At 33.9% G+C, this 21,093-nt stretch overlaps 1 protein-coding gene across 1 annotated transcript in view; it reads right to left on the bottom strand.

The window, feature by feature from the left end:
* Positions 1–21,093, bottom strand: part of MTTP (microsomal triglyceride transfer protein) — a 173,616-nt gene that overhangs the window by 48,879 nt on the left and 103,644 nt on the right. The window contains exon 13 of the mRNA XM_053703476.1: positions 15,890–15,987. Within this exon, the coding sequence (XP_053559451.1) occupies positions 15,890–15,987 (98 nt within the window). The remainder of the gene's footprint in view (positions 1–15,889; positions 15,988–21,093) is intronic.

The raw sequence follows: 21,093 nt of genomic DNA, 5'->3' as shown, positions 1-21,093 counted from the left end.
AGACCGTTTTTCAAATAAAAATGCAGCTATCTATATGCAAAGTGCTAAATACTTTAAGAAATTTTGTCATAAATGATTTTAGCCTGGCTGTTACCCTTAAAGGGATATTAACAATTTTATTTAATAATTCAGAGAGAGCATGCAATTTAAAAAAAAAACTTTCCAATTTACTTCTATTATCTAATTTGTTTCATTCTCTTGGTATCCTGAAAAGCATACCTAGGTAGGCTCAGGATCTTCTGATTGGTGGTTGCATATTTATGCCTCATGTTATTGGCCTATCCTTGTGCATTGCTGTTTCTTTAACAGAGGCTACCAAGAGAATGAAGTAAATTAGATAATAGAAGTAGTTTTTAGTTTAAAATTGTATGTTCTGTCTAGAGCATAAAAAAAAGTTTTTGTGGCCCTTTAAAAAGAAAGATTACTTCCTGCCTAATAATCACCTCGATTACGAGTTGTGTGTCCGTGTTTTAACGCTGAAAAAATAGCAATTTCAGCGTTAAAGCAGCACCGCAGTAGTTATAAGTTTTACACTACAAATCTGAAACATAAAACTCATAACTAAACTGCTACAAAGTACACTAAACACCCATTAACTACCTATTAATCCCTAAACTGAGGCCCTCACGCATCGCAAACACTATATTAAAGTTATTAACCCCTAATCTGACCCTCCCGACATCGCCGCCACTACATTTTTTTTATTAACCCCTATTCCGCCGCTCCCCGACATAGTCACCACTATTATAAAGTTATCAACCCCTAATCTGCCGACCGCCCACATCGCCCCCACCATACTTAAATTATTAAGCCCTACACCGCCGCCACTATAATAAACTTATTAACCCCTAAACCGCAAGCCTACCACAACGAAATATACTAAAGTAAACTATTATTAAACTAAAATTAAACTAACTACCAATGAAATAAAACTAAACTACACATTAAAAAAATCCTAACACTACTCTAAAAATTACAACGTAACTAATTACAAAAATAAAAAAGACTAAATTACAAAATATAACAAACACTAAATTTCGATAAATAACAAACGAAATTATCCAAAATAAAAAAAAATAAAAAAAATTACACCTAATCTAATAGCCCTATCAAAATAAAAAAAGCCTGGCTAACCGGGAGAGTGGTATCTACCTACTGACGCTTTTACAGGGTGTAGTAACTTTCGGACCCTATTTACCCATGGAGGAGGACTTTTGTCTACAGATATGGGTGCTCCTGGACAACCTAGAGCATAGAATGTGCTGTCACTATGAAGATCTTTCTACTATCATAAGAGCTGCTAGAAACAAGGGAAATAATGATGCGGTCACGATGGCGGGTGACACGAGAGACAATCTACTATATGAAATAGCAATCGGTGGTGAGAGCTGTACTCCTTCCATGGCAGATCCAGAAATTGAGATAAAAGAGCTACCGAAGCAGCTGGGAATCTTTTCTCCTTCCAGAGAGCTCATACTTCCTGGGTCTCCACTCAGATCTCACACCTACGCCTGCAGCTTTGACCCTTGTTGGAGTGGCCGGCCACCAGGTGCAGAGGGAGACTCCAGTTGGAGAATGTAGGTGCATCGAACGAGCTCCTGGCACACAGAGGGAGCGAAGAGACATCCAGTGTCGCACAAATAAAGTGGACGCTCTGATATTCACAAACCACAGGTTATATACCCTACTACGATTCTTACTGCCTTATAGCCGATGGTTCCTATCTGACATATGGCCTTCCTGCAGTGTCTCTGGCTCCCTACCCTACCGTGTCCCCAGAGTGGTTCATCGTCTGAAAAGAAGCTTTGGGTGAAGAAATCACCACCATTCACAGTTAACTCTGGAGTACCTCGTTTCTTACTAGTTGAGAACTTATTATGCTAGTTTCAATAGTGCCCTTTTTCATTTGTGTATTATACTGGGAACATGGACTTTGTGCCCCTCTTCCCATTTCACAGGTTAAATGTTTGCTCTTTTTATTTCTTATGTTTGTATCTATTCTATTAAGTTTACTTTGAAGCTTCTATGATAATCCAGATCACTACTTGTAGGCATATAATCAGGATTCTACTCAGGACTACAGATACTAGACATGCTTAACCTTCTCATGTTTTCTGGTCATAACAACCTACTTACCCTGTCTACCTAACGACACAATATTGGTTTCAGATAAGGATAGTGAGCCACATAGATCACTGGTCAACCTGTTACATTTCAAGACTATGGACATATGAATCATCCAATAGAATAAAAGCTGCTTAAATCCTATTGGCTGATTTGAACAGCCAATAGGATTTTAGCAGCTCTAATTCCTATTGGCTGATTCAAATTTTTCAGCCAATAGGAATGCCCTCTTGAATCACGTACCTTGCATTGAAGATTCAGTCTATGGTGGTGACTGTATGAATCGCGTACCTTGCATTGAAGATTCAGTCTATGGCGGTGACCTTTTAAGGGCTATTGGTAGTTTATTCTAGATTAGGTTTTTTATTTTGGGGTGGGTTTTTTTTTCAAATGGGTATTAGAATAGGAATATTTTTTATTATTTTTGATAATTTGTTTGTTATTTTGCGTAATGTATTTTTTTCATTTGGGGTGGGTTTTTATTTTTAGATTAGGGCTTGGGCAGCAAAAGAGATAAATGCCCATTTAAGGGAAATGCCCATACAAATGCCCTTTTCAGCGCAATTGGTAGATTAGGTTTTACTTTATTTTTATTTTGTGACTTTGGTGGGTGGGGGTTTGTATACTGTTAAGGGGTGTTTTGTTTTGTAGCAAAGAGCTGTTAACTTTAGGGCAATGCCCTACAAAAGGCCCTTTTAAGGGCCCCCAGTTTTTCGTTTTTTTTTTTTTTAAAGGGTATTAGAATATAAATATTTTTTATTGTTTTGTATAATTTCGTTTGTTATTTTTGTAATGGTAGTTTTTTTTTATTTTTTGCAATTTTACAGCTAGATTACGAGTTGTGCGTTAAGGTAAAAAAGCAGCGTTAACAGGTCCTACCGCTGCTTTTTTACGCCCGCTGCTATTACGAGACACTTCTTTGGCCTTACCGCAAAACGACTTACGTAAACTTTGTAAAGTCTTTTTTCTATGGGACTTCCATAGCGCCGGTATTACGAGTCTGTCCTGGGAGGCCAAAAAGTGAGTACACTCTCTACCTCCAACATCCCTAACGCATTCTAAAGTCAGTAGTTAAAGGGACACTGAACCCAAATTTTTTCTTTCGTGATTCCGATAGAGCATGAAATTTTAAGCAACTTTCTTATTTACACCTATTATCATTTTTTTTATTCTCTTGGTATCTTTATTTAAAATGCAAGAATGTAAGTTGAGATGCCGGCCCATTTTTGGTGAACAACCTGGGTTGTCCTTGCTGATTGGTGGATAAATTCATCCACCAATAAAAAAGGGCTGTCCAGAGTTCTGAACCAAGAAAAAAGCTTAGATGCCTTCTTTTTCAAATAAAGATAGTAAGAGAACAAAGAAAAATTGATAATAGGAGTAAATTAGAAAGTAGAAATTGCATGTTCTATCTGAATCCCGAAAAAAAAATTTGGGTTCAATGTCCCTTTAAGAGTTTTAAAGTGCTAAAAAGTACACTAACACCCATGCAATCAGCCAATAGGATTGAAGTTCAATCCTATTGGCTGATCCAATCAGCCAATAGGATTGAGCTCACATTGTATTGGCTGATTGGTTGTGTGGGTGGTGGGTTTTACTGTTGTGGGAGTTGTTTGTATTTTTTTACAGGTAAAAGAGCTGATTACTTTGGGGCAATGCCCCACAAAAGGCCATTTTAAGGGCTATTGATAGTTTAGTTTAGGCTAGGGTATTTTTTATTTTGGGGGGGTTATTTTGATAGGGCTATTAGATTAGGTGTAATCCCAGTCACGTGTGGTGTTCCCCAAGGTTCCATTCTCGGCCCCCTGCTATTCACATTGTTTATAAATGATCTGCCTAATGTTTGCAAATCCTCAACTGTACACATGTATGCAGATGACACAGTAATCTATGCAAACAATTCTGATCTACCGCAGCTTGAAGCAGTACTCCAAGACCAGTTCACAGATGTAGAAAAGTGGATCTCAAAAAACAAACTCTTCCTAAACACTGACAAAACTGTCACAATGATCTTTGGAACAGGACCTAAACTACACAAACTACAAAATTCCCATCTATGCATCAAAACAAAATCAAATTGCACACTGGCCGCAGTCCACTCTTTTAAATACTTGGGTATGTTGTTAGACCCCAATCTATCTTTTGGCCTCCATATAGAAAAACTGGCGTCTAAACTTTATCCAAAAATAGGTGCCCTGTACAGAAACAAATCCTGCCTCAGCCCTACTGTAAAGGAAAAGATTGTACAGCAAATGCTGATGCCAATCGTGGATTATGGGGATGTAGTATATGCACCAGCACCGCAAACTCACCTTAATAAACTTAATACATTGTACAACTCGTTCTGCCGCTTTGTGCTACAATGTAACTACAGGACCCACCATTGTGACATGCTAAAAGAACTAAACTGGCTGTCGCTGGAATCCAGACGCACCCTCCATCTTTCCTGCCTTGTGTTTAAAAGCTTTTCTGGGAAGCTCCCACCCTACCTGAGCAGCATGCTCTCACCGGTTATTCCCACCTCCTATAATCTCCGATCCAGTACCAGCACATTATTTAGCTTGCCTCAATACAAAAAGAAAGCAGCCCAATCCTCCTTTTCCTACAGAGCACCACAATTATGGAAAGACCTCCCGCACACTTTCAAACCTTCCCCATGACTAATATCTTTTAAGAGATCCCTCTCTACATATCTCAAAACAGAATGCACCTGTCATTGTTGATTATATATTTCCTACATGTTCTATGTTAAATTTTTGTGCATATAACATGTATTATTATTGTTTTGTATTTTATTGTACCCATTGTATCAATGCAATGTTTTGTGTACCCAGGACATACTTGAAAACGAGAGAAATCTCAATGTATCTTTCCTGGTAAAATATTTTATAAATAAAATAATTAGTTTAAATATCTTGTAATTTGTTTATTATTTTCTGTAATTTAGTGTTGTTGTTTTTTGTACTTTAGCTAATTGTATGTAATTTATTTAATTGTATTTAATTTAGGTAAGTTATTTAATTGTAGTGTAGTGTTAGGTGTTAGTGTAACTTAGGTTAGGTTTTATTTTACAGGTACTTTTGTATTTATTTTAGCTAGGTAGTTATTAAATAGTTAATAACTATTTAGTAACTATTCTACCTAGTTAAAATCAATACAAACTTACCTGTAAAATAAAAATAAACCCTAAGATAGCTACAATGTAACTATTAGTTATATTGTAGCTAGTTTAGGGTTTATTTTATAGGTAAGTATTTAGTTTTAAATAGGAATTATTTAGGTAATAATATTAGTTTTTATTTAGATTTATTGTAATTATATTTAAGTTAGGGGGTATTAGGGTTAGGGTTAGACTTAGGTTTAGGGGTTAATATATTAGTATAGTGGCGGCGACGTTGAGGGCAGCAGATTAGGGGTTAATAAATGTAGGTAGGTGGCAGCAATGTAAGGGACTGCAGATTAGGGGTTAATAATATTTAACTGATGTTTGTGAGGCAAAAGTGTGGCAGTTTAGGGGTTAATATGATTATTATAGGGGCGGCAGATTAGGGGTTAATAAGTGTAGTTAGGTTGCGGCGACTTTGGGGGAGGGAGATTAGGGGTTAATAAATATAATGTAGGTGTCTGCGATGTTGGGGGCAGCAGATTAGGGGTTCATAAGTATAATGTAGGTGGCGGCGGTGTCCGGAGCAGCAGATTAGGGGTTAATAAGTATAATGTAGGTGTCGGCGATGTCAGGAGCAGCAGATTAGGGGTTAATAAGTGTAAGATTAGGGGTGTTTAGACTCGGGGTTCATGTTAGGGTGTTAGGTGTAAACATAACTTTTATTTCCCCATAGGAATCAATGGGGCTGCTTTACTGAGTTTTACGCTGCTTTTTGGCAGGTGTTAGACTTTTTCTCAGCTGGCTCTCCCCATTGATTCCTATGGGGAAAACTTTAATATAGTGGTGGTGATGTCGGGAGCGGTAGATTAGGGGTTAATAAATGTATTTAGGTGGCGGCGATATCGGGAGTCGGGAGCGGCAGATTAGGGGTTAATAACATTATGTAGGTGTTGGCGATGTCGGGGGCAGCAGATTAGAGGTATTTATGTTAGGGTTTTAGGTTTAAACGTAACATTTATTTTCCCCATAGACATCAATGGGACTGCATTACGAAGCATTTCATTCCCCGAGCGCAGGTGTTAGGCTTTTTTTAGCCCACTCTCCCCATTAATGTCTATGGGGGAAGTGTGTACGAGCATGTCAAAACAGCGCTTGTATTGTGTGCGGTACGGGGCTCAACACAACAATATCGTACGCACAAGCTGGCTGTTTGAAAACTTGTAATGGCTGCGCTATAGGGGGTTAAATAACGCAACTTTTTGTTGCATTCATTAATTTCCCTATAGCGTGCATAACTTGTAATCTAGCTGATTGTTTGTTCTCAGAGTGAAAAGCAAAATAATATTGAATCCCCCTCCTGTTACTATCTATTTTAATGATTTTCAAGTTATTATTTTTAACTTTTTGAAATAAGTGTTTCATATAGTGTGGAGTATTGGTGAAATTATTAGAAAGAATGCATCCGCCAAATGTGGTACCCTAAAGATGTCTAAAACAAGATTAAGTCAATTACAATAATGTGTAACAAATCTATTCAAAGCTTTCAACAAACTATGCAAAAAAGTCACTTCATGTTTAAAGGGACATGAAACCCAAATTTTTATTTCATGATTCAGATAGAGAATACAATTTTGAACAACATTCCAATATACTTCTATGATTTAATTTGCTTCATTCTTTAGATATCCTTTTTTGAAGAAATACCAATGCACATGGGTGAGCCATTCAGACGAGGCATCTATGTGCAGCCACCATTCAGCAGCTACTGAGTCTATCTAGATATGCTTTTCAACAAAGGATATCAAGAGAATTAAGCAAATTAGATAGAAGAAGTCAATTGAAAAGCTGTTTTAAATTGTATTCTCTATCTAAATCATGAAAGAAAAGAATTTGGGTTTCATGTCCCTTTAAGTTTAGCCAACATCCTTCAGGTTTGTTTGCCTATGAGGCTTCTGAGAACCTTTATCTAATGGGAGTCTAAACATGTAGTAAAAATATGTAGTACTAGCTGTCCACTGGAAGCTTAAACGTGTTCCAGGATTGTGGATATCTTGCCAATGTCTAACTTTAGGATCATAATGTATCGAATAGTTGAATACTGCACTCATTGATAGGGTAACACCATACTCTCTGCAACATTTTTCCTAGTCCTGAACTCAGTTACACCGAATCCCGTTGCCCTTATCAGCTCAAAAAATTCTAACTCTTCTTTTGACTAGTTGCTATGGAGATGAAATTGTGCGCACGCATTATTGGACACCGGTTACTTACATAGCAATATCAGTAAACATTTGTGGAGAAGGCCATTTAACACTGTACAGGTGGAGTTACACTGGCCTGTGTCTTCTGCCTGATCTATGCAGCATAAGGCTTAGAGACACGTAGAAAATAGCTCTCAAGTGGGAAAGTGTCCGCTATGTATAATAGTTATGTTATTAAGTTGAATTTTGTAATCAGAATGATTTTTCTTGTTAAATAGCTCATTGTTTCCCCCTACAGTTGCTTAATTAAGCCCACTACTCTTCCTTTCTCAAAAGAGCCTGTAGAAAGTGCCACCCCCTCCAATCGGCTGCCCAAGGCCTGTGCCTTGTTGGACAAGGCCATAATACAGCTCTTTTTAGTAGAGATGCACTTCTAACATGCATCAGTTCTTTTGTACAAAATTGTAATGGATAAAAAGAGAAATAGCATTCCATTTTAGACAAAGTTCTGAAAGAAAATGACAGTAAACTCCCTAAGAAAACATAGGGCGTCCTAATTGTTGAGCAATATGAAGTTTATCATGGGATAGCTCGACCTCAGAGCTCTGGTATACTGTTACGCACAAAACACTATTTACTTGAATGCAATATAAAAATATAAAATAATTGTAACTAGTACCACATTACCATTTACTGCAAGTAAAAATATATAAGATAGCATATACAGGTTATATGTAGGTAAGTCATAGGTTATACAATCACATTAGAGCTGCAGTATCCAGCTGGGAGCCCTGGAATATAGGAGAGCTGGATGTGATACTGCTGTGTTAGTCATTGTGGCTTCTTGTAGTAGCATTTGCCTTGTACTACTTTGGTATTTTCACTGCTCTTGGAACCGTTGGAACCTAGGATCAACAATACTCATCCTGGGAGACCAAACAAGACTAGTCAGCTGCCTTTACAGCGCTTTTCTACGTTAATACCACATTTATAGCCTTACATCTTGGCATTAAACGTTTTTCTCCACCATTGGGTGGTCTCTCTCTTTTTCCTTTTCAAAGATTCAAATCATCTAACAATATTCCTGTTTCATACCCCTGAAAGAGGTTTCCATTCACAGTCAGCTGGAGACTGAGAGGCCCAGTCTGCTTTATTTGCACTCACAAATAGTGCAATACTTGTGTGAGTATTTACTCTGTCATCAGATCTTCTGTATGTGTTTGATTTTTACACCAAGGCGCTCTTCTTTGTTTTCCCTATAGAATCTATCCAAGTAAACCCAATCCGCTAGAAGAGAAGCTGACTCATGGACTTTTAATAATTCCATCACAATCTTCTTTTGATATCTTATTTATATATGAGTATATATACAGTATATATATATATATATATATATATATATATATATATATTGAAATAAAGATGAAATGATATCCAGGCGTCGTCATAAGGTAAAAAATCCAAATCTTTATTCTCAGCAGGTCATATCACAATAAAAGACCCTGTACAGCAGAGCCTCTGGTAAAAAAAAAAAAAAAAAACAAAAACAATTCAGCAAGCACAGCCTAACATGTTTCGGCCAGCCTGGCCGTAATCATAGACATATCCCCCTTCTCAGAGGGTGTGCTATTTAAAGGGTAATACTCCGCCCCTTAAACAATTAAAAAACAAACACTGTAATTGATTTTAATTAATAAATGCAATGCCTATCACTATCATTTTATATATATAGTACAACACTAATGAACCTATTCGCAATCTTAATGTAAATGAAAATGAACATGATATAAACAAACATACTTTCATTTGTAGATCACAAATATGATAAACAAAATAATTAATTAGCAGAAAATGGAGACTCATGGTTAATACAAGAGGAATGGTAAAGCACAGAGGTGCTATCAATACTTTAGCTGACACCTCTGTGCTATATATACTATGTGCTTAGATTAGTTGCAATATATAGTGCTAAACTGATTGCTTATAGTTGTCTACTTAGTGAAGACATATCATACAAGCATGATACTATTCATAATTACATGAAAACATAACCCAGTATCACACAATAGCTATAATGCTAAAGACTAGCACAAAGTACATAATCCAATATTCCTTCTATCATAGATATCTAAATTATAAAGACATATGTTTATATGTTAAATCCATTTGAAATCCTATTGTTCAAATTTGCTCTACACTGACTTAAATAAAGGATATCAAAATATAGTATCAAACCAGGTCTCTACTCAAGCTTATAATTATAAATGGGTCATTCCCAATAATTGATTACATCAAATTGTGAATTGAATCCACACGGGACCAATGTTTTTAGTCTATGGATCCAATAGATTTCTTGTCTTTCAAGTATTTTTTGTTTGCTGCCCCCTCTTCGTGGCTTGCAAATCGCTTCAATTGCGTTCCATTTAAACATATCAACATTTTTCCCGTGTACTTCAATAAAGTGTCTGGAGAGTGCCGAACAATGGATATCATTTGAGATATATCCCAAATGCTCCTTAATCCTAGTGCGTATGTCCCGGGTAGTTAACCCAACATACTGCAATCTATGTTGAGTACATTCAACCAAATAGATTACAAATGTTGAAGAACATTTTACACATCCCCTAGTGGTGAATGATTCGTTAGTTACATACGATTCAAAGCCATTCCCTTGCTTTAAGTATTTACATGGTTTACAAAGAGACTTACCACATTTGTAAGTCCCCATAGTATTTAACCATGAACTCCGTGGACCTTGGTCTGGGAGCATGCTAGGTGAGAGCATGTTACCAATTGTCAAGTTTTTAGAATATATAAATTCACAACCTTTGTCAACTATATGCTTCAAGGTATCATCCCCATATAAAATGGGCATATATTTTTTGACAATGTTGCAAACTTCAGAGAATTGATTCGAATATTTGGTGATAAATTTTAGACCCTTACGTTCAGGTCTCCACTTGGTCCCACCAAGCATTTGCCCCCTATCCAGAGTAGCAACTTCCTTGGACACCTTATCAACCATATTCCTATTATATCCTCTCTCCACAAAACGTGACACTAGATCTTTAGATTCTTTTTCAAAATCTTGGTCTAGGCTACAATTTCTTCGTGCCCTCAGGAACTGCCCTTTGACTATACCTTTGTACACATGTGGAGGGTGGTTACTGTGTGCATGCAGGAGACAGTTGCCTGCAATTGGTTTACGATGTAATGTAGTACTGACCTTTCCAGTTAAGCCATCAAACCTTAACAGGAGATCCAAAAAGACGATCTCAGATGCATGACAATTATGTGTAAATTCAATGCCCATATCATTTGTATTGAGGGTTCGCACAAAATTGTTTATAGAATTTTCATCTCCTTGCCAAATGAACAAGAGATCGTCTATGAACCTCCTATAAAAAGATATATTACTTATGAAAGGGTTATCATCCGCAAAGACGTGGAACAGCTCCCACCAACCCATAAATAGGTTGGCGTATGAGGGCGCAAATTTGGCCCCCATGGCTGTTCCACGCCTCTGTAGAAAGAAAACCCCCTCAAACATAAAATAATTGTGGCTTAAAAGGAATTCTGTCACTCTCAGAATAAAGCCCCTATGAACCTCGCTTAGATCGGTTTCAGTATCTAGGAAAAATTTAATAGCTTCCAGCCCCTTGTTATGAGGAATTGCTGAATACAAAGAGACCACATCTACAGTCAACCATTTTTGATTAGGCAAATGTTCTACCGTTTCCATAAGCCTCAAAACATGTGTTGTGTCTCTGATGTAGCTGGGTAACTTCCTAACAAGGGGCTGTAAGTAAGTGTCAAGCCACTCTGACATAGGCTCCAATAGAGAGCCTATCCCCGCCACAATCGGGCGACCTTTCACATTTTCCAGGCCTTTATGTATTTTTGGAAGATGGTGGAAAATAGGCAAAACAGGATCCTTTACATTCAGTATGGTAGCTGTTTTTCTGTCTAAAATGCCTATTTCCACACCATCATCCACCAATGACATAAGCTCCCTCTGGAACCTAGCAGTGGGATTGAAGGAAAGTTCCACATAGACATTGCAGTCACCCAGTTGTCGTTGTGCTTCCAATACATATGAACTTCTGTCCATAACAACGACGCTGCCACCTTTGTCAGAATTTTTTATGACCAGTGAACTGTTTGACTGCAATGACCTAAGAGCCTCCCTTTCTTTAAAATTGAGATTAGATCCAATATGGGTATTATTCTCTGAGAGTACAGTAAGGTCCTCCAATACACGCTTATGGAACAATTCCAACTGTTTACCCCTTGTTTGAATGGGATAAAAGTTAGATTTAGTGTTAGTAAGCTGTCCTTTTGCATGTTCATATGGAGTATCAAGTGTGTCAGTGCTGTCTAGTGTCCTTAGAGTTAACATACTACGTGTGTCCTCAAAGTTTAGGAGATGTATCTCCTCCAGACCATCCCTGGTTCTCATATCTGTAACAGAATCAACTGATTCTGAATAGTGTTTTTTAAGTGTAAGCTGTCTTACAAACTTATTTACATCAAGGATGGTCTGGAAGAGATCAAAATTCCTAGTTGGACTGAAATTTAAACCAAGTTTAAGCACCTTTGTTTCCAAATCACTCAAAGTATGTGAAGAAATGTTAATCACATCCATTTGTTTTATTGTTTTGGAATCGTTGTCTTCCTGAGCAAATATTTGTCTCTCCCTCTCTGAGGTTGGGGCTTTTTCTGCCCTCCTCCCCCTTTGGTTTGTATCGTGTCTACCTGAAAAACCTGCTCCTTAACCCTATGTTGCTCAACATTTAGTGGCTGTTTATTTGTCAAAATTGGCTTAATAGGATTCTTGGATTTATCTACCTGTGTTTTAGATCTTACCACCAGATCCCCATTATTAGTAGTGTTTCCACAGGCAGTACCCTGATCAACTGCTACAGATGATGCCATATTACTTATGGCTTCAGTAATACCTGTGTCTGAATCCCCACTCTCTTCATAAGAGCTTGAGAAGGCTGATAATGAGCCATCTTCATCTGTGGATTCTGGCTCTGTGTCAGAAAAAGTTACTCTATGTTTGCCCTTAGATCTAAATTTCCTTTTACTGGTTTTAGTTTGAGCATTTTCATTCAAAGTATCTAACACCTGCTGGTTATGTTTGTTAGAATTCTTTGACTTTCTTTTTCTGTTCTTCCTTTTCCAAATAAAAACCTGCTTGTTCTGATAGTCATTTTTATCCCTAATATATTTAGTGTGTTTAACATGAATAATCTCAGTTTTATTTGTCTCAATAATGTTTTGTAAGGTTTTATCCAAAACCCCATACCCATCTATCTCTCTAAATTTGTTTAGCTCCTGTTGTAAACCTTCTATTGCCTGTCTTACAACTACCAATTGTACAGTTTTATAATTGACAAGTAATTGCATTAAACGTAGTGAGCATTCAGTCAAAACCTCATTCCACTCCTGAATGAAGGTTTCGTCTGAGGTTTCAAAGGTTGGAAATTTATAAACACGCAAACCTCTTGGGATCATTCTAAGCAACAAATATTTGTTCAGAGTCCAGGTATCAAGTTTAAGTCTTTGTTCTTTTAACCTTAATCGTTCCATTTGTGAAAAGAGTTCACTAAGTTGTACATCTGGCCCATCTAAACCGAATAAATCCTCCAGTTCAAGGCCCTGTAGATCTAAATCATCCACTTTAGATAGTGAAAAAAAGGTTTCAGTGGCATTGCTCGTATTAAAGTCAGAGTTCTCTGCTGTTATTAATGACGTCATAGTGTTCATTAGAATATATATATCATTTATTCCAGGGAAAGCAAGAAAAAAACAAACAACAGCACTCGCGAAATGGGGTAATCAAAAAGCAGAAAAAACAGTTCCCAAGTGCTGATATCAGCTTTCCTATAAGGCTTCAAACAGCCCGCAGCCAGATGGGGGGTAAAACAATCAAACTGATTATGTAAGGTGCACAGTCAAAAATGAGATAGCTCACAAGCGATAAATAGCAGGCAACATGGAGGCAGCAACATACAGGAAGCGTGAATAATGTAAACAGATTTGACCATCTACTCACTCTTCGGGGCAATATTCGTCTACCCTGGATGTAGTAGTCCTGTTTCTTTAATTCAATTCGCCGGTCCTTCCTCTTAGCGGACCGCTTAGCTTTTCACATACATATCAATGCTGCATATATACACATATCAATGTTGCATATATACACATATCAATGTTGCATATATACACATATCAATGTTGCATATATATATATACATATCAATGCTGCATATATACACATATCAATGTTGCATATATACACATATCAATGTTGCATATATACACATATCAATGTTGCATATATATATATATACATATCAATGTTGCATATATACACATATTAATGTTGCATATATACACATATCAATGTTGCATATATATACATATCAATGTTGCATATATACACATATCAATGTTGCATATATACACATATCAATGTTGCATATATATACATATCAATGTTGCATATATACACATATCAATGTTGCATATATATATATATACATATCAATGTTGCATATATACACATATCAATGTTGCATATATACACATATCAATGTTGCATATATATACATATCAATGTTGCATATATACACATATCAATGTTGCATATATACACATATCAATGTTGCATATATATACATATCAATGTTGCATATATACACACATCAATGTTGCATATATACACATATCAATGTTGCATATATACACATATCAATGTTGCATATATATACATATCAATGTTGCATATATACACATATCAATGTTGCATATATACACACATATCAATGTTGCATATATACACATATCAATGTTGCATATATACACATATCAATGTTGCATATATACACATATCAATGTTGCATATATACACATATCAATGTTGCATATATACACATATCAATGTTGCATATATACACATATCAATGTTGCATATATATACATATCAATGTTGCATATATACACATATCAATGTCGCATATATATAATAGCTGACATAAGTCATCTATCTTACAGTATTTTTTTTTTAAATTTTTTTTTCATTTCACTTTTCCAATTTTTTATTCCAATTGCGATCATTTTTTCGTTGCTCTCCCCCCCCTTTACTTTATCACATTACACATCGCACTAGTTGTGAGATTATTGTTTTATTTTTTTATTTTTATCTCTAATTATTTGATATCCATACATTTTTATTTGACATTTCACTGATATTTGTATTTGTATTTTTTTATTTTAATTATCTGATATCTTTATTTGATAGCCTATTCACACACTTTTAAAACAGCACCCTCTATCTTTCTTCTCTTCTTTTGAAGAGATTGAATTAGAGGTTTGGTATTGTATAACAATTCGGCCTTGGTAGAAGCTAAGTATCCAGATTTGGATAACTGGATTGTTTTATCATAAACAAGCTGAGCTGAGATGCAGTTTTGTAATGTTACAAACACAATCTCTTACATATATGTATATATATATATATATATATATATATATATATATATATATATATATAGCACTGTATCCCAAAGAGAGGAGTCGGAGACAGGAGGCTCAAGGCTTGGTAACAATTTATTTCAGCAAAGTTGCCAGGAACAAGGTGAGTAACCCGAAGATCACCTGATGCTTTTCGCGCATGCGCACATGCGCTTCATCAGAGGCTGTACTGTATATATACTGTGTATATATATATATATATATATATATATATATACTGTTTCAATTAGCCTGTGGCCCAGCACTCCAACCTGGGTGGTGTATAATGGGTGCAATCCTCAAAAAATAAGTATGTAAATCCATGTAAAGAAGGGCACTCTCAGGATTTGTGAATGAAACCAATTTTTTCTTTATTCGCAATATCAACAAAACATGGTCGACGTTTCGGCCCTCATTCAGGCCTTCATCAGGACATATTTAATCTGCAATCAGCTGTGCAGCGGAACTCCTAGTCAGAAAAAGGCGTGTCTTTTTTCAGACTGGGAGTTCCGCTTCACAGCTGATTGCAGATTAAATATGTCCTGATGAAGGCCTGAATGAGGGCCGAAACGTCAACCATGTTTTGTTGATATTACGAATAAAGAAAAAAATTGGTTTCATTCACAAATCCTGAGAGTGCCCTTCTATACAAGGATTTATATATATATATTATATATATATATATATATATATATATATATATATATATATATATATATATATATATATATATATATATATATAAAGGGATTATATTTTAAATACTGAGCAAAGGCTATTTGTAATGTATGTTAATCATTTGTAATATTGATCTGTTTGTGTTATGTGTGAACACATTATTAGTTAAAAGCTATATTTAAAAAAAAGCTGCACTGTATGTGTCAACCTGATTGATCAGCATGAGCAAACATACGCATACTACATTAATGACAATACGTACGGGTCACATATCCAGAATAAGCAGAAGATGATCCAGTCTTGGAAAAACGATCATAGTTATGAATCCTCATATCCCTTAAAACTTGACGAATTACTTTACTTAAAATAGAAAGACATTTTTTATTATTATTATTTGATAAAGTGTTCGTTTAAAAAGATAAAAATTTGCATAAACATTATTTAAAGTTGTTAACAATATTGATCTTTTATATAAAAAATAAAAAAAAAGAATTACTATTTTACACTCTTGCACCACATAACTACTGCAAGCAATAGAGATTACTGGGCAGTAAACAAAAAAAAAATTACTGCTGCACTGTAGTGTAAATTTGTTATTTCCCTTAATGTGACCAGTTGTAAAGTATGAAATGTATTGGAAATTATTCCTTTATATTTATTCTAGCAATAGAAAAAGCTGGTTTTGCTCAATGAAACCACAACCCATAATAAAAGTCAGTACTTTATGTATAAAGAGAGATAATATGTTACTGCTACCAGAATCAATCCATTTGAATGGGCATGTTTTTGAGAACAATGGGTGATGGTTTCAATGAGCATACATAGCTATTTCATATACAATAATAAAGCAAAATTAGTATTTCCCCATACATTTATTGCTCTGCAGCTGGTATTACAAGTCAATGGAAACACATTAACACATTAAAGTACAGTGTCACTTTAATTAGAACATTTTCTGATTGCTTTGGGATACATGTGCTTGTGTGCAACATGCCTGTCACTGTGTGTGCATGTATGTTTATGTTGTATGGAATATTAAACAGCGTAGAATGGGTTTAATGTCATGTTTACGTATTATACTGGCCTTTAGCCAATCACTATGACTATTTTTTCCTTTCCTTAGGGAGGGGATTAGTACAGCTGTAGTTCTGAATTAGACTGACTGGTGAGATTTATGGGTCCTGGCAACTTAAACTGCATAGCAAGTGAGGGAAAAAATAGCTAAATGGCCATTAAAGATACTTTACTGCATCATAACTTTTTTTTAAAGTACACAGTAAACAAAAAACAACCTCTGTGATATATTTGTATTATTTGCTTTGCCCATTTCTGCAATTTAACTCTGACATTTATGCATTTCTACCATCCCCAGACCAACTGACGCAAATCTACTGCAGGACTGTGAAATGCACCCAGTTTATTCTGATATTGCCGGCAGTAGCACCAGTGCAGTCCTTTACTCTGTTTTCTATGTATTTTTTAGGGAAACCACATCTAAGAGCTACTCTCACAGCTGCAGGTAAAAAGCTTAATTAAAAGCCACATGGAAGGCTGGAGTTAGAGAATAATCTATCTATAGGCCAATACCTGTAAATATATCTTCCATTTTGCTGTTTTGCTATTTGCAGATACCCTTATATAAGTGATTGCTAGGTTTTGCTGCTATTAGTGTCTATATTTTTGTGGTAATGTGTATATGCATGTGTGTGTTTGTATTTGTATGTATGTATATATCTGTATATGCATGTGTGTGTTTGTATTTGTATGTATGTATATATCTGTATATGTATGTGTGTGTTTGTATTTGTATGTATGTATATATCTGTATATGTATGAGTGTGTTTGTATTTGTATGTATGTATATATCTGTATATGTATGTGTGTGTTTGTATTTGTATGTATGTATATATCTGTATATGCATGTGTGTGTTTGTATTTGTATGTATGTATATATCTGTATATGTATGTGTGTGTTTGTATTTGTATGTATGTATATATCTGTATATGTATGAGTGTGTTTGTATTTGTATGTATGTATATATCTGTATATGTATGTGTGTGTTTGTATTTGTATGTATGTATATATCTGTATATGTATGAGTGTGTTTGTATTTGTATGTATGTATATATCTGTATATGTATGTGTGTGTTTGTATTTGTATGTATGTATATATCTGTATATGTATGTGTGTGTTTGTATTTGTATGTATGTATATATCTGTATATGTATGTGTGTGTTTGTATTTGTATGTATGTATATATCTGTATATGTATGAGTGTGTTTGTATTTGTATGTATGTATATATCTGTATATGTATGTGTGTGTTTGTATTTGTATGTATGTATATATCTGTATATGTATGTGTGTGTTTGTATTTGTATGTATGTATATATCTGTATATGTATGTGTGTGTTTGTATTTGTATGTATGTATATATCTGTATATGTATGTGTGTGTTTGTATTTGTATGTATGTATATATCTGTATATGTATGTGTGTGTTTGTATTTGTATGTATGTATATATCTGTATATGTATGAGTGTGTTTGTATTTGTATGTATGTATATATCTGTATATGTATGTGTGTGTTTGTATTTGTATGTATGTATATATCTGTATATGTATGAGTGTGTTTGTATTTGTATGTATGTATATATCTGTATATGTATGAGTGTGTTTGTATTTGTATGTATGTATATATCTGTATATGTATGAGTGTGTTTGTATTTGTATGTATGTATATATCTGTATATGTATGTGTGTGTTTGTATTTGTATGTATGTATATATCTGTATATGTATGTGTGTGTTTGTATTTGTATGTATGTATATATCTGTATATGTATGTGTGTGTTTGTATTTGTATGTATGTATATATCTGTATATGTATGTGTGTGTTTGTATTTGTATGTATGTATATATCTGTATATGTATGTGTGTGTTTGTATTTGTATGTATGTATATATCTGTATATGTATGTGTGTGTTTGTATTTGTATGTATGTATATATCTGTATATGTATGTGTGTGTTTGTATTTGTATGTATGTATATATCTGTATATGTATGAGTGTGTTTGTATTTGTATGTATGTATATATCTGTATATGCATGTGTGTGTTTGTATTTGTATGTATGTATATATCTGTATATGTATGTGTGTGTTTGTATTTGTATGTATGTATATATCTGTATATGTATGTGTGTGTTTGTATTTGTATGTATGTATATATCTGTATATGTATGTGTGTGTTTGTATTTGTATGTATGTATATATCTGTATATGCATGTGTGTGTTTGTATTTGTATGTATGTATATATCTGTATATGTATGTGTGTGTTTGTATTTGTATGTATGTATATATCTGTATATGTATGTGTGTGTTTGTATTTGTATGTATGTATATATCTGTATATGTATGTGTGTGTTTGTATTTGTATGTATGTATATATCTGTATATGTATGAGTGTGTTTGTATTTGTATGTATGTATATATCTGTATATGCATGTGTGTGTTTGTATTTGTATGTATGTATATATCTGTATATGTATGAGTGTGTTTGTATTTGTATGTATGTATATATCTGTATATGTATGTGTGTGTTTGTATTTGTATGTATGTATATATCTGTATATGCATGTGTGTGTTTGTATTTGTATGTATGTATATATCTGTATATGTATGTGTGTGTTTGTATTTGTATGTATGTATATATCTGTATATGCATGTGTGTGTTTGTATTTGTATGTATGTATATATCTGTATATGTATGTGTGTGTTTGTATTTGTATGTATGTATATATCTGTATATGTATGAGTGTGTTTGTATTTGTATGTATGTATATATCTGTATATGTATGTGTGTGTTTGTATTTGTATGTATGTATATATCTGTATATGTATGTGTGTGTTTGTATTTGTATGTATGTATATATCTGTATATGCATGTGTGTGTTTGTATTTGTATGTATGTATATATCTGTATATGTATGTGTGTGTTTGTATTTGTATGTATGTATATATCTGTATATGTATGTGTGTGTTTGTATTTGTATGTATGTATATATCTGTATATGTATGTGTGTGTTTGTATTTGTATGTATGTATATATCTGTATATGTATGTGTGTGTTTGTATTTGTATGTATGTATATATCTGTATATGTATGTGTGTGTTTGTATTTGTATGTATGTATATATCTGTATATGTATGTGTGTGTTTGTATTTGTATGTATGTATATATCTGTATATGTATGAGTGTGTTTGTATTTGTATGTATGTATATATCTGTATATGTATGTGTGTGTTTGTATTTGTATGTATGTATATATCTGTATATGTATGAGTGTGTTTGTATTTGTATGTATGTATATATCTGTATATGTATGAGTGTGTTTGTATTTGTATGTATGTATATATCTGTATATGTATGAGTGTGTTTGTATTTGTATGTATGTATATATCTGTATATGTATGTGTGTGTTTGTATTTGTATGTATGTATATATCTGTATATGTATGTGTGTGTTTGTATTTGTATGTATGTATATATCTGTATATGTATGTGTGTGTTTGTATTTGTATGTATGTATATATCTGTATATGTATGTGTGTGTTTGTATTTGTATGTATGTATATATCTGTATATGTATGTGTGTGTTTGTATTTGTATGTATGTATATATCTGTATATGTATGTGTGTGTTTGTATTTGTATGTATGTATATATCTGTATATGTATGTGTGTGTTTGTATTTGTATGTATGTATATATCTGTATATGTATGAGTGTGTTTGTATTTGTATGTATGTATATATCTGTATATGCATGTGTGTGTTTGTATTTGTATGTATGTATATATCTGTATATGTATGTGTGTGTTTGTATTTGTATGTATGTATATATCTGTATATGTATGTGTGTGTTTGTATTTGTATGTATGTATATATCTGTATATGTATGTGTGTGTTTGTATTTGTATGTATGTATATATCTGTATATGTATGTGTGTGTTTGTATTTGTATGTATGTATATATCTGTATATGTATGTGTGTGTTTGTATTTGTATGTATGTATATATCTGTATATGTATGTGTTTGTTTGTATTTGTATGTATGTATATATCTGTATATGTATGTGTGTGTTTGTATTTGTATGTATGTATATATCTGTATATGTATGAGTGTGTTTGTATTTGTATGTATGTATATATCTGTATATGCATGTGTGTGTTTGTATTTGTATGTATGTATATATCTGTATATGTATGAGTGTGTTTGTATTTGTATGTATGTATATATCTGTATATGTATGTGTGTGTTTGTATTTGTATGTATGTATATATCTGTATATGCATGTGTGTGTTTGTATTTGTATGTATGTATATATCTGTATATGTATGTGTGTGTTTGTATTTGTATGTATGTATATATCTGTATATGCATGTGTGTGTTTGTATTTGTATGTAT

The sequence above is a fragment of the Bombina bombina genome, chromosome 2, assembly GCF_027579735.1.
Source record: "Bombina bombina isolate aBomBom1 chromosome 2, aBomBom1.pri, whole genome shotgun sequence".
NCBI classification, from domain to species: domain Eukaryota; kingdom Metazoa; phylum Chordata; class Amphibia; order Anura; family Bombinatoridae; genus Bombina; species Bombina bombina.
Note: the sequence above shows the minus strand (reverse complement) of the source record. Positions and strands in the feature narration are given on the sequence as shown.